Raw genomic sequence first — 13,998 nt, forward strand, 5'->3', positions numbered from 1 at the left:
TGCATGCTCGGCCTCCGTCTTGAATGGGCCAGAGTTGTGCATGCTCGGCCTCCGTCTTGAATGGGCCAGAGTTGTGCATGCTCGGTCTCCGTCTTGAATGGCCCAGAGTTGTGCATGCTCGGCCTCCGTCTTGAATGGCCCAGAATTGTGCATGCTCGGCCTCCGTCTTGAATGGCCCAGAGTTGTGCATGCTCGGCCTCCGTCTTGAATGGCCCAGAGTTGTGCATGCTCGGCCTCCGTCTTGAATGGCCCAGAGTTGTGCATGCTCGGCCTCCGTCTTGAATGGCCCAGAGTTGTGCATGCTCGGCCTCCGTCTTGAATGGCCCAGAGTTGTGCATGCTCGGCCTCCGTCTTGAATGGCCCAGAGTTGTGCATGCTCGGCCTCCGTCTTGAATGGCCCAGAGTTGTGCATGCTCGGCCTCCGTCTTGAATGGCCCAGAGTTGTGCATGCTCGGCCTCCGTCTTGAATGGCCCAGAGTTGTGCATGCTCGGCCTCCGTCTTGAATGGCCCAGAGTTGCGCATGCTCGGCCCTCGCTCTACGGCTCCTGTCCCACAGACCAGTGGTCCCCAACCTTTCTTACCATAAGAGCCACATTCAGCTCTGAAAAGTCGTCACAAGCCACATCCAGAGACCTCACAGTGGTGATTCAGATCTTCCCCATTACCAGTATGATGATGGCCAGTGATGAGACCAGTACCATGCTTGGGTGCTCGGTCCTCATAACAAGCAGGTCAGATTGGCAGGACTCTAGGACTGAGCATATTATATTAGAAGTTAATGGCAAGATCGGGAAAAATGCTTGAGTCCCCCATTGACTTCCATTATACTCGGGTACACGACTCGAGCCATTGTCGCACCCCAGGGCTATGGGGTACTCTGTCCCGGGACTGGTTTCGTTGGAGAATGTGTCACGGGTGTAATGGCCGCTGCCCGGTTCCGTGACCCTGGGGGGTCGCTTTTAAAAAGGGAGTCATTTACAGGGGATGTTTAATAAAGTTTTTGTCAAGACGCCACTTGCGGTATGCGGCTATATGGATGGAGCCGCCTCTGCACAGTCTCACTGCTGGAGCTGGTGTTAATGGCAGCCTGGATGTAGCAACCCTCTGCAAATAGGGCCAGGCCCCAGGGGGTAGGTGATGGTGGTTGTTGGTTATGTCCATTAATAACGCTGGGGCTTGGAAAGAAGGTAGACCACACAAGGGATTGCAGTGTACCTGGTTCTTTACTCACTGATGGAGGTTGGTCCTCACCACTCTGCCCTTAGTGCCAGTGCCGGTGTGGTGACCTGGTGGCTTCTGTCCCCTGCACCTGTCTCTGGTTGGTGGGTTCCCGTGGCTTGAAGCGTCAGGGGGTCTCCTCCTGGTTGTCTTTCAGTCTTAGTCCATACGGCAGGTAGCTTGAACCCTGCTGGGGTACATCTCCGTTCCCATTCCCAGGTTCTCCCGTTGCTACTGTGCCCCGAACTTTTCGGTCGGTGAGGTCCTAGATGGTCCCCTCACCGATATTATCAGGTCTGCCTGGAGCATTTTCCTGACCTAGGGCTCTGCACCCCGCCGGTGTTATGGTTCCGAGAGTACTCCTCCGGAAACCACACGCCTGCGCCTGACAGGTCACAGTTACACACTCTCGTCAGTACGGTTATGTCCATCTCCTTTCACTTCTACTTACTGACTGTCTGACCCCACCTCCCTGGTTGTTGTCCAGTGGACTGGATCGGTTCCACCCCTAAGTGGCCACCCATTGGGTCCAACCCTTGCCTGTCACCAGTCTCTGGGGGGAAAACGGATTAAAATGAATGTTTTGGTGTTACCGGCACTGGTCTTCTGGGTCCCTGGGGTAGTCCCTGCATCTTTGACAGAATGCAGTTCCCTGTAGCTCCTGATGGCTTCAGGGGCGCTACACCCATCCAGGCGTCTGACCTGCTGATTACAAGTACCGAGTACCCTAGCATGGTAGTGCCCATCTGAGCGTAAGACTCCTCATTGTGATTCTCAGCATAGTAGTGCTCGCTCATCGCTAATGACAGCCAAATGCTTTCCCGCAGAAATCCCATTGAGACTTTGTGCCATCCTACCTTACCGGGCAGTATACTTGAGCCACACATCTTAAGGCCACGAGCCACATGTGGCCTCTCAAGCAAAGGATGAGGACCCCGGATATAGACAATGAATGGAGAAGAGGCCGAACATGCACAACTCCGGCCCATTCTATACACGGCTGTGGAGCCCAGGTTCTTGGGATTGGTGGGCGCCCACCCATCAGCGAGTTATCCTCTATCCTGTGGATGGGGGATAACGTTAATATTTTAGGATTAACCTTTTATTCAGCCTTTTAAAGAGACAAATTGAGCTTTATTTTCCATTTGCAGACTGAGGATAATAAGCTCTAATATTGCTGGAGGCTGGACATCTGTATTATTACCCCCAGTGACATTAGGGACGTTTTTAGGGGTCGCTGAATTCGAGCCACCCTGATATCCTGAGTTTGATGTCATTCAAAAAGGTTTTCAGCCTCGACATGAATTAGACGGTTTTCATTCACTTACAGCAAGTAGAGATATTGATACTCAGATGATGAGTGTGGCCAGCTTCACCCCAGTGTAGCACCGCGTACCCCCGATAAGTGTGCACGTCTACGGAGGATCCGGTCCTAAAAAATGTCATCTAAATAGTTCAGAACTGCCGTTCTCTGTGCGTCCCGTATGCTCCTCCGCTCTCCTAAAATGTTGCCTTTTATTTCTTTGTCGCTCCATTGGGAGACCCAGACAATTGGGTGTATAGCTATTGCCTCTGGAGGCCACACAAAGTATTACACTTAAAAGTGTAAGGCCCCTCCCCTTCTGGCTATACACCCCCAGTGGGATCACTGGCTCACCAGTTTTGTGCTTTGTGCGAAGGAGGCAACACATCCACGCATAGCTCCACTTTTTAGTCAGCAGCAGCTGCTGACTATGTCGGATGGAAGAAAAGAGGACACATATAGTGTCCCCAGCATGCTCCCTTCTCACCCCACTGTATGTCGGAGGTGTTTGTAAGGTTGAGGTACCCATTGCGGGTACGGCGGCAGGAGCCCACATGCTGATTCCTTCCCCATCCCTTTTTACAGGGCTCTGGGTGAAGTGGGATTTACCGGTCTCCAGGCACTGAGACCGTGCTCCATCTACAGCCCCTGGAGAAGATGCTGGATGGAGCGGAGTACATCAGGGACATGGCCCTGCTTCCTCAAGGTACTCTGTGTCCCCGTGCATTTGGCGCTCACACCGCAGCATGCTGGGTGTTGTAGTGCGCCGGGGGACATCAGCGCTGCGGCGCCTGTGCCATGGCCTCATTCAGCTTTGCTGAAGCAGGCTCACTTATGGGAATTGGTCGCGCCGGCCGCTGGGACTGCGGCGCGGCTGGCACTTGTAGTGCGCCGGGGACTTCAGCGCGGCCTGCGCTTTTACGGCGGCCGCGCTGATAATAGAGTCCCCGGCTTTTGCGGCCTGCTTCCGTTCGTTCCCGCCCCCAGACCTGCCAGTCAGGAGAGGGGCGGGACGCTGGCCACTTCCAGGAATCGGTCGCGCCGGCCGCTGGCAGCGGCGCGGCTGGCACTTGTGGTGCGCCGGGGACTTCAGCGCGGCCCGCGCTTTTACGGCGGCCGCGCTGATAACTAGAGTCCCCGGCTTTTGCGGCCTGCTTCCGTTCGTTCCCGCCCCCAGACCTGCCAGTCAGGAGAGGGGCGGGACGCTGGCCACTTCTATGAATCGGTCGCGCCGGCCGCTGGAACTGCGGCGCGGCTGGCACTTGTGGTGCGCCGGGGACTTCAGCGCGGCCCGCGCTTTTACGGCGGCCGCGCTGTTAACTCGAGTCCCCGGCTTCTGGGCCTAGTCTCCCTTCGTTACCGCCCACAGCCCTGACAGTCAGGGTAGGGGCGTGACGCTGCATAGAGCAGAGCTGAGAGCTGGAGTATGTTTTGCATACTCCACCCCTCTCACTGTGTGCACTGTGAATCCGGATTCCCGCACTTTCTCAGGCACGCCCACGGCTTCCTTCTCTACAAGGACACCGGCAGCCATTAGTGTCAGTTTCTGTACGATACAGAGACAAGTGTGGAAGACCCTGGCATTCTGATAGTCACACAATCGCTGTAACAGGCGTTAAGCAGCACCTGTGGTGCTAACCCCACTAGTGCAGAAGTGCACTTATACATATGCTTGTACTATATACATTGCACTGTTTGGTCGCACGTTGTATATACCCTCCTGGATTATGCGGAGGAGTTATCAGCATATTCTCTGTGTAAAACAAAGGTGCAGAACCACATGTTTTTCTATACAGCTGGTACAGCATGTACGGCTATACGGCCGGCAGGTACATAGACTCCCATTGTATGCACTAATGGCCAGGGGATGAGGACGGTGTCTGCAGTATTTACTGACAGTTTTTCTGAGACTATGGCTATGATACTAGAAGCCTAGCAGTCCGGACATGTCTCTCACAATATGGGCACTGTTGAATCATTGATCCATGGCCCCCCTCAGTGTGAATAACTAACAGCTCCGGGAATGTCACACGCATCCCAGAGTCACGGCTCTGCACGGACGTCAGTCCCAGACAGCCTAAGTGGGCTCGCTATGAGCGGCCTCGGTTTCATCAGGGTCCTAACAGAAGGACTCGCTGTGTAATGAGGCGGAAGTAGCGGCTCAGGATTTTGATCCTGAGACCGCTCTCAATCTGGATACACCTGATTGTGACGCCATAGTAAATAATCTTATAGCGTCCATCTATAGAATGTGGGTTATTTCTCACAGCTCCTCCAGTGGAGGAGTCAGCTTCACGTATTTTTCTGGACCACTCTGCCTTCAGAGAGGCAGTCCAGGAACACCACGCTTATCCAGATATGCGCTTCTCCAAACGGCTTAGGATACACGGTATCCCTGTCCCCTGACTTGGTCAAGGACTGGACCCAATGTCCCGAGCGGCATCCTCCAATCTCCAGGCTTGTAACTAGATCCATAGTTGCAGTGGGAGATGGAACTGCAAACTCAAAGATACCACTGACAGACAGATGGATTTCTGGTCGAAAGCCATCTATGAGGCTGTCGGCGCACCGTTGGCTCCGACATTCTCTCCCTTGGGGCACTCCAAGCTATTTCAGCTTGTCTTACACAGATTGACACGGTTACACGTACATCTGTGCCGCAGGTGGCATCCTTAACCTCTCAAATGTCTGCATTTGTTTCTTACGCGATTCAGGTTGTCCTGGACTCTGCGAACCGTGCGGCGGTAGCCTCCGCTACTCCGTGTTTTTAAGCAGAGCCTGGTCTGCTTCCAAAAAAGGTTGCCTAACCAGTTGCCTTTTTCTGCTGACCGACTGTTTGGTGAGCGTTGGATGTAACCATCAAACAGTCCAGGGGTAAGGATTCATCCTTTCCTCAGCCCGGACACAACAAACCCCAACAGAGCAAGAGGCAGTCGGGGTTTTCGGCCTTTTCGAGGCTCGGGCAGGTCCCATTTTTCCTCGTCCAATGTGGACTCAAAAGGATCAGAGGAGCTAAGATTCTTAGCGGTCTCAGTCTCGCCCAAAAAAGCGACAGTCTGAAAACCCGCTTCCAAGGCGGCTTCCTCATGACTTGCGGCCTCGGTCGGTAGCAGGCTCTCCCGCCTTGGCGATATTTAGCGGCCATAGGTCAATGACCATTGAGTGTGAGACATTCTGTCTCACGGGTACAGGATAGAGCTCACTTCTCGTCCTCCAACTCGATTCTTCAGAATTTCTCCACCTCCCGGCCGGGCCGCTGCTCTTCTGCAAACAGGGTGCACTCTACAGGCAGAAAGAGTGATGACCCCCGTTCCTCTTCAGGAACAAGGTCACGGTTTTTACCCCAAATTCTTTGCGGTACCTATAACAACGGGCCGTTCCGTCCCGTTCTGGATCTAAAAATGCTCAGCAAGCTCGTGGACACCAGGCGGTTCCGGATGGAATCCCTCCGCCATGTCATCGCCTCAAGGTCCCAAGGATATTTCCTAGCATCATTAGGCATCAAGGATGCTTATCCACACGTGCCGATTGATCCAGAGCACTAGCGTTTCTACGCTTCGTTATAGGAGACGAACACCCTCTGTTCGTAGCTCTACCGTCCGGCTAGCGACAGTCCAACTGGTCTTCGCCAAGGTCAGGGCAGCAGTAGTCACAGTCCTGCACTCTCAGGGTCACTCTGTGGTCCCGTATTTAGACGATCTACTTGTCAAGGCACTCTCTTAGGAAACATGCCAACACTGCCCGAACGTTGCGCTGGAGACTCTCTAGAGTTTTGGGTGGATCATCAACTTTTTAAAGTCAGATCCGACCCCGACCCTATCGATAACATATCTAGGCATAGAGTTTCTTACTCTCTCAGCGATAGTGAAGCTGCCGCTAGACAAACAGCATTCACTACGGGCTGCAAGCTCTTCTTTAAGAACCAGTCGCACACATTGAGACGCCTCATGCACTTCCTACGTAAGATGGTAGCAATGGAGGCAGTTCCTTTTGCGCAGTTTTACTGCGTCCACTACAATGGGACATTCTCCGCCAATGGGACGAGGAGTCGACGTTCCTCAACAGAGTCGTCGTTCTTTCTCAGGCGGCCAAGGAATCTCTTCGGTGGTGGCTTCTTCTCACCTCTTGGTCAAAAAGAAGGTCCTTCCTATCCCCGTCCTGGGCGATAGTTACGACAGAGGCGAGTCTATCAGGGTGGGGAGCAGTTTTTCTCCACTACAGCGCTCAGGGTACGTGGACTCAGCAAGAGTCCACTCTTCAGATCAATGTTCTTGAACACAGAGCAGTGTATCTTGCCCTACAATCCTTCCAACAGCGGCTGGAAAGCAAGCATATCCGACTTCAGTCGGACAGCTCCACAGCGGTGGCATACATCAACCACCAAGGAAGAACGCGCAACCGGCAAGCCTTCAGGAAGTCCGGCAGGTTCTGATGTGGGTGGAAGACACGGCATCCACCATATCCACAATTCACATCCCAAGTGTGGAAACTAGGAAGCTGACTTCCTAAGTCGCTGAGGTGTGGCCGAAAGAGTATGGTCTCCTCACCCGGACGGGTTTCAGGAGATCTGGCGCCGCTGACAGAGGCCGGACGTCGATCTAATGGCGTCACGGCACAACAACAATGTGCCAGCTTCATGGCACGGTTTCACAATCATCGAGCTCTGGCGGCAAACGCCTTAGTTCAGCATTGGTCGCAGTTCCAGCTACCTTAGGTGCCACCTCTGGCATTGTTGCCCAGAGTACTGCGCTAGATCAAGACCGACTGCGGCCGCGCCATCCTCGTCGCTACAAATTGGCCGAGGATGTTGTGGTACTCGGTTCTGTGGTGCCTCACGGTAGGCTAACCGGGGGCACTACCAGACCAATCAGACTGGCTGTCTCAAGGGCCATTCTTCCATTTGAATTCTACGGCCCTCAACCGGATGGTGTGGCATTGAGTCCTGGAACCTACTGTCGTCAGGATTACCTCAGGACGTGGTTGCCACCATGAGACAGGCTAGCATACCAACGTCCGCCAAGATTGACCACAGGACGTGGAAGATGTTCTTATCTCGGTGCTCGGCGCAGGGTGTTTCTCCCTGGCCGGTTGCATCGTCTATGTTTCCTTCCTTCCTGCAATCTAGGTAGGAAAATGGGTTGTCGCTCAGTTCCCTTTAGGGACAAGTCTCGGCGCTATCTGTATTTTTTCAGAAACGACGACTTCCTCAGGTACGCACGTTCCTACGGGGAGTTTGTCTTCTCAGCACTCCGTACAAGCGGCCGTTAGAGCCCTGAGATCTGAACAAGGTTCTAATTGCTCTCCAGATGCCGCCTTTCGAGCCTTTGAAGGATGTCTCCCTTCCCGTTTTTCACGGGAAGTGGCCTTCTAGTAACGGTCTCGTCTCTTAGGAGAGTTTCCGAGCTAGCAACGCTCTCATACAAACTCCCTTCCTGGTCCTTCACCAGGACAGGGTAGTTCTGCGTCCGGTTCCGGAATTTCTCCCTAAGGTGGTATCCCATTTTCATATCAATCAGGATATCACCTCACCTTCTTTGTGTCCTCGTCCAGTCCATCAATTTCAGAAAGATTTGCATCTGTTGGTTCTGGTGAGAGCACTCAGGTTCTACTTCCCGCATGGCGCTCCTGCGCCACCCGGATGCACTCTTTGTCCTTGTCGCTGGTCGGCGTAAACAGTCGCAAGCTTCCAGATCCACCCTTGCTCGGGGGCTCGAGGAACCAATTCTTGAAACCTACAGTTCTACTGGGCTTCTGGTTCTCTCAAGGCCGAAGGCCCATTCTACCAGAGCCGTGGGTGCATCCTGGGCATTACGGCACCAGGCTACGGCTCAGCAGGTGTGTCAGGCACCCACCTGGTCGAGTCTACTTACTTTTACCAAGCATTATCAGATGCATACCTACGCTTCGGCAGACGCCAGCCTAGGTAGATAAGTCATTCAGGCGGCGGTTGGCCACCTGTAGGAGAGGGCCGTTTGACGGCCCTATCATGAGGTATTCTTTTACCCACCCAGGGATTGCTTTTGGACATCCCAATTGTCTGGGTCTCCCAATGGAGCGACAAAGAAGAAGGGAATTTTGTTTACTTACCGTAAATTCCTTTTCTTCTAGCTCCAATTGGGAGACCCAGCACCCGCCCTGTTTTCTCGGGGTTTTTCTGTTTTTTCGGGTACACATGTTGTTCATGTGGTATGGTTCAGTTCTCCGATGTTTCCTCGGATTGAATTGGTCTTTAAACCAGTTATTGGCTTTCCTCCTTCTTGCTTTGGCACTAAAACTGGTGAGCCAGTGATCCCACTGGGGGTGTATAGCCAGAAGGGGAGGGGCCTTACACTTTTAAGTGTAATACTTTGTGTGGCCTCCAGAGGCAATAGCTATACACCCAATTGTCTGGGTCTCCCAATTGGAGCTAGAAGAAAAGGAATTTACGGTAAGTAAACAAAATTCCCTTCTTCTCCAGATTAACAAACTGTTGGAGTATTACCAGCAGCTCGCACAGAAGGAGAAGATCGAGCGTGACCGCAAGAAGCTGGTGCGGCGTAGGAACTACATGCCCCTGGCTTTTTCGGTAAGTGCCACATTACGTAGTCAGCCCCTGCAAAGCCTGACAACCAGTCTCCTGGATAAATCTGCCACTTTATTTAAAAATCTGGTTCTGTATCTGAATGATCGCCCCAAAGATCTGCCAGACGAGCTTCAGAACGTCCGGCGAGTATGTAACAAATGGGAAAGGGGGAGCAAAGAGACGGGCTGCAGAAGAGATAAGCGCTTTCAGCTTAGGAAGGACTGGAGCAATTCATGCTGAGAACATCCAGCACTTATAGTGCTGGCAGAATGATTGAATAACAGGGACTGAGGGACTGTGCATCGTAGAGAGGTTCTTTCTCTGGTTTTCTAGTTATCCCTGTGTGGAAGGGAAGAACAGCGTGCACTAAACATTGTATTTTTAGGGTAGCATCATTAGGGCATATCCATGGCAAAGTGTCGGTGGGGGGGGTCTTAATGTTCAGGACCCCTTTTCTTATCCAGACTGTAGAAACCGCAGTGGATGGCCTTCTGTAATTTACCAGGAACAGTATCTTAGTGCTGTAACAAAGCTCAGGGATGTGGGCGCTCCAGCACCTATTTAGAGGACTGACTCCCCTCAATGTAGATAGCTGCTGATAACCTCTTCAGGAGCTTAGAAAATACATTTTGACAGCTATTATCATTCACCGCAGCCCAAAAGTATCATTTATTGTGGTACATCTAATGGTACCACCTATTTTATGAGGTTTACACGGCAACCGTATCACCATGCTTTACACTGCAGCTCTGGTTGCTCTAATCCCAAGAAGTGGATTTTTGCAGTAAGCTAGTGGGAAAACTCTCCTTATCCACTCGCTGTCAGGATCGTGCACCCCAGGAATCCCTTGTAGGCCGGTTACCACCCAGGCATGCTATGTGTGTACAGCAGAATACAGACTACTGTGTAACCCGATGTCGCTCTCTTGTTTTTACCTTGATTGCTTTCTGCTGGATAATATTGGGATCAGCAACACACTATTCATGTAGCGGTAAGTCCACGGCCTCCGTCATTACCGCTCCCCATCCATCATCGTAACCGCACCCCATGACGCCTAATATTGTATTGCACGGCTCACTGCTTCTCTTGCCCGGTATTGTCGTTGCACCATTTTTTGCTTTGCTAACAGAACATTCAATATTCTACAGGACAAGTACGGCCGGGGTACAAGGCTACAGCGTCAGCGACCCGGAGTCCCCATTACCCCACTGGCTGGACTGACGTAAGTACATTAGCCATCAGTTAAAGGTTAGAAGCCCTATACATGTTACATAAGTGCGCCAAGTCTTGTGCTGTGCTTTACACTGCAGCTCCTCTTTGTAGGTGTGTATATAAACAGTAGCTCCCCAATAAGGCAGCACAAGGTGAGCGGCGTTACATTGGGCTGATGCTGACATATAACACCTTGTATTTCCAGACTGAAAGAAGGAGAAGACCAGAAGGAGATAAAGATTGAACCTGCGCAGGCGCTCGAGGAGGTGGAGCCATTACCCGAGGACTACTACACCCGACCCATCAACCTAACAGAAGGTGACAGGGCCGACCGCCATTTTTTATTTTATTATTTGTTGAGAATCTAAAGACCCATCCATGTACCCCGGCCAGGCGCAGTGTTTCTCCGAATATAAGACCGGCTTATGTTGTTTTCTTTATCGTTCCTTTGGAGACCCAGACCATGGGTGTTTAGCTTCTGCCTCCGGAGGACACACAAAGTACTACACTTAAAAGTGTAGCTCCTCCCTCTGAGCTTATACACCCCCTGGTAGCCAGTCCTAGCCAGTTTATTGCTTTGTGTCAGGAGGCATACATCCACACATGCATTCTCATCTGATTTGTTTGACTTTTGGAAAGAGTTTGAAGAAAAGCGGGTCCATGTCTGGACTCCCGGCATGTCCCTTCTCACCCCACTGTGTCGGCGGTGTTGTTAAGGTTGATTTACAAGGCTGCAGCCTTACGTGCCGCGCTCCTTCACCATCCCTTCTGGGCTCTGGCTTGAAGTGGGAGCCAGCACGGTCTCCATGCCTGGCAGGAGTCCGGTCTCCATCCACAGCCCCTTGAGGATTCTGTTGTGCCGGAGCACTCATCCCCAGGGACATGGCCCTGCGTCTCAGCAGCTAAGTACCTGAGACGTTTATGTTGGGGTTCCCGGTTCTTTATTGTAAGGGGAGAGTATGCTGTATGTGATTGTTTTAACTTTTCCGGCGGGTTCTCTAGCTTTTGCCTGAGAACCGCACCGATGGTGCCTGCTTGTCGGCCTCGCCGCTTAAATTTAGGCCCCGGCTTCGCCGGAGGCCTAGTTTCATTTTCCTGCTCTCGCATGTCACTCATGCAGAGGGACAGGTTCGGCTCCTCCCGGCGGCCGTTCTACACAGGGGAGGGACACTCCCCACTGCTGGGGCATCCCTCCTTCCCTGCAGGTCTCTATAGCCCTCCAGTTCCCGCTCTTTTATAGGAACGCCCCCTAGTCCCGCCCCCTCTCTTCGCTCCGGCGGCCATTTCTCAGGCAGAGTTCACTCTGCTCTGGGACATCCTGCATTCTGCATCTCTGCTGAGGTGCTGCGACTGGGGGACCGGGCTTCGGGATCTGGAGGGCACACAACACCGCGCTCAGCGGTCTGGTAAGCCACAGCCGGTCTCCGGTTGTGGACCTCTGCTGTATTCTCCCTGGGATTCATTCCCTTTGTGGAGGCTGTTCCCCCCCACTCAGGCAGCATGTCTCACACAAGGAGCAAGGCTCCAAAGCTTTATGCTGTATGTGCTGCATGTAAGCTTCCGCTGCCTGAAGTGAGCACCTATCCACATTGTGAGGTCTGCTCTAACTTGGAGGTGCCACGGCCTGAGGTCTCACTCCCAGTGGTCTCTCAGGCTGCTCCTGCACATGTGGCTGAACCCCCGGCCTGGGTAGAGTCCTTTTCCAGGTCTATCTTCCAGTAATTTGCTGAGTCCATGGGACTTCTGTCCAGGACTTTGATGAATATGCATCAGCCCCCTTCACAGGGTGCCTCTAATGCTCTTGCTAAGGGGCCTTTAGGACTGGAGCTCACAGAGGATTCATCATCAGGGCACGGACCCCGTCCGTCTAAGAGGCTCCGCACGGTTCCCTCTCCCTCCTCATCCCGTGGCTCTGATTCAAGGGCTGAGGACTCGCGGGATGAGGAGGATGCCTATACAGGGGGCTCGGAGGCTAACTCCATGTGCCCCATTGCTCCTTCCGAGGGTGACTCAGAATTTCGTGACTTGATTGCTTCCATTAATTCTGTACTGGATCTCAATCCGCCAGTATCAGAGGAGCAACCCTCTCTGCCAGAAAAGCACCAGTTTACCTCGCCTAAGAGAGTGAAGAGTGTGTTCTTTAACCACTCCAGTTTTCTCTAGTCCCTTCCACGACAGCATAGGAGGTTGTCTCTCCACGCCCTAATTGGGACAGGAAGTTCAAGAGGTTTAAAAGGACCCTCCCACCTCCCACAGCCAGTGTCTTTCCTGTCCCCATGGGGCATGGAGAGGTTTTGTTTTTCTCCTATGCTGTGGTGGCCGGCGAACTACAGTATATAATTTTTTTTTTTCTTTTTCCTTCTTCCCCTGTTACCTTAAGCCGGACAGCATCGGTCGGGCCTTCACCGCTCCTCCCTTGCTGTTCCCTCACGCTGTGGGGGACCGCTGCTCCAGCCTTCCGGATCCTCCTGAGGGGTGATGCAGGCTGTTGAGCTCCCCGGCCGGCGTCCTCCCTGAGCCGCCGGCCGCTTCCCGCATGCACGCTGCCGGAGCGATCCGGAAGTGTTCCCGGGGGCGGGACTTCCGGTCTTGCGGACTTCCGGTCGAGCGCTTCCGGTTTGCGGAGGCAGCGTGGAGGCACGCCGACGGTGACACGGCCTGCCCAGGACCGGATGCGGGAGGCGGGGAACGTGCACCGTCACTGGGGGGGCAGGCCCTTTTGCATAAGGGCTGCCACGAAGACATCAGATCATGGTAAGCAACCGTGCTCCCTGTCATGTCTTCCGCTGCAGCTGCATCTGCAGAACCCAGTGTGCCCCCTGCTACTGTGAGTATGGAGGGGAATGGTCCCTCGGACATAGGTCTCATCAGATGATTTATGGCTCTATGGTCTGTGTTTTCTAGGAGGACAAGGCCACCAAGAAAACTGACAGAAATGAAAAATCAGAGAAGCCTGAGAAGTCAGAAAAAACTGACAAGTCCGATAAGCCTGATAGACCTGACAGAGTGGAAAAAATTAAAAAATGTCCTATCTGTATAAAGAAGCTCCCTGCAGTATGGGATAAAAAGCTTTGCCAGCAATGTACGGACCAGATTATTAGGGCCGAACAACCATCTCTGATAGATGAGTTGCGGTCCATGATGAAACAGGAGATTAGGGCCTCTCTGGCCTCCCTTCCTGTTCCTGGCCCTGCTCCTGACCCTGCTCCTGGCCCTGCTCCTGGACCCTCTCCTCCAAAAAAGAGGAGACTCCAGTCGACCCCATCTGATCAGGAGGACGCTGATTCCACCTCTGAGGGTCCTGATGAAGGATTTCCATCTGGGGGGTCTGACCAGTCCTTTCTATTTCACTCAGAAGAGTTGGGGGATCTTATTGGGGCAGTTAGGAGCACTATGGGTTTGGAAGAAGTGCAGTCTCTTCCTTCAATCCAGGACGAAATCTTTACTGGCCTGAAGTCAGTCAAACAGTTGGGATTCCCAGTTCATGCCAATGTTTTGGATATTGTCTCTCAGGAATGGGAATGTCCTGAGAGGCGGGTACGGAGTGACCTTTAGACGCCGGTTTCCTCTGGAACCTTCGGGACTGCATTGGGAGGTCCCAAGAGTAGACGTTCAGGTGGCTAGGGTAGCTAAGCAAACGGCTCTTCCCTTTGAGGATACTTCCCAACTGAAGGATCAGATGGATAGGAAGGTAGAGGGCCT

The 13,998-nt window shown here is 53.0% G+C and overlaps 1 protein-coding gene across 1 annotated transcript in view; it reads left to right on the forward strand.

Annotated features, from left to right (window-relative positions):
- Nucleotides 1-13,998, forward strand: part of DCTN4 (dynactin subunit 4) — a 60,749-nt gene that overhangs the window by 8,534 nt on the left and 38,217 nt on the right. The window contains exons 5-8 of the mRNA XM_075343368.1: nt 8,980-9,087; nt 10,055-10,075; nt 10,233-10,306; nt 10,502-10,614. Of these exons, the coding sequence (XP_075199483.1) occupies nt 8,980-9,087; nt 10,055-10,075; nt 10,233-10,306; nt 10,502-10,614 (316 nt within the window). The remainder of the gene's footprint in view (nt 1-8,979; nt 9,088-10,054; nt 10,076-10,232; nt 10,307-10,501; nt 10,615-13,998) is intronic.

The sequence above is a fragment of the Anomaloglossus baeobatrachus genome, chromosome 4 (assembly GCF_048569485.1).
Source record: "Anomaloglossus baeobatrachus isolate aAnoBae1 chromosome 4, aAnoBae1.hap1, whole genome shotgun sequence".
NCBI classification, from domain to species: domain Eukaryota; kingdom Metazoa; phylum Chordata; class Amphibia; order Anura; family Aromobatidae; genus Anomaloglossus; species Anomaloglossus baeobatrachus.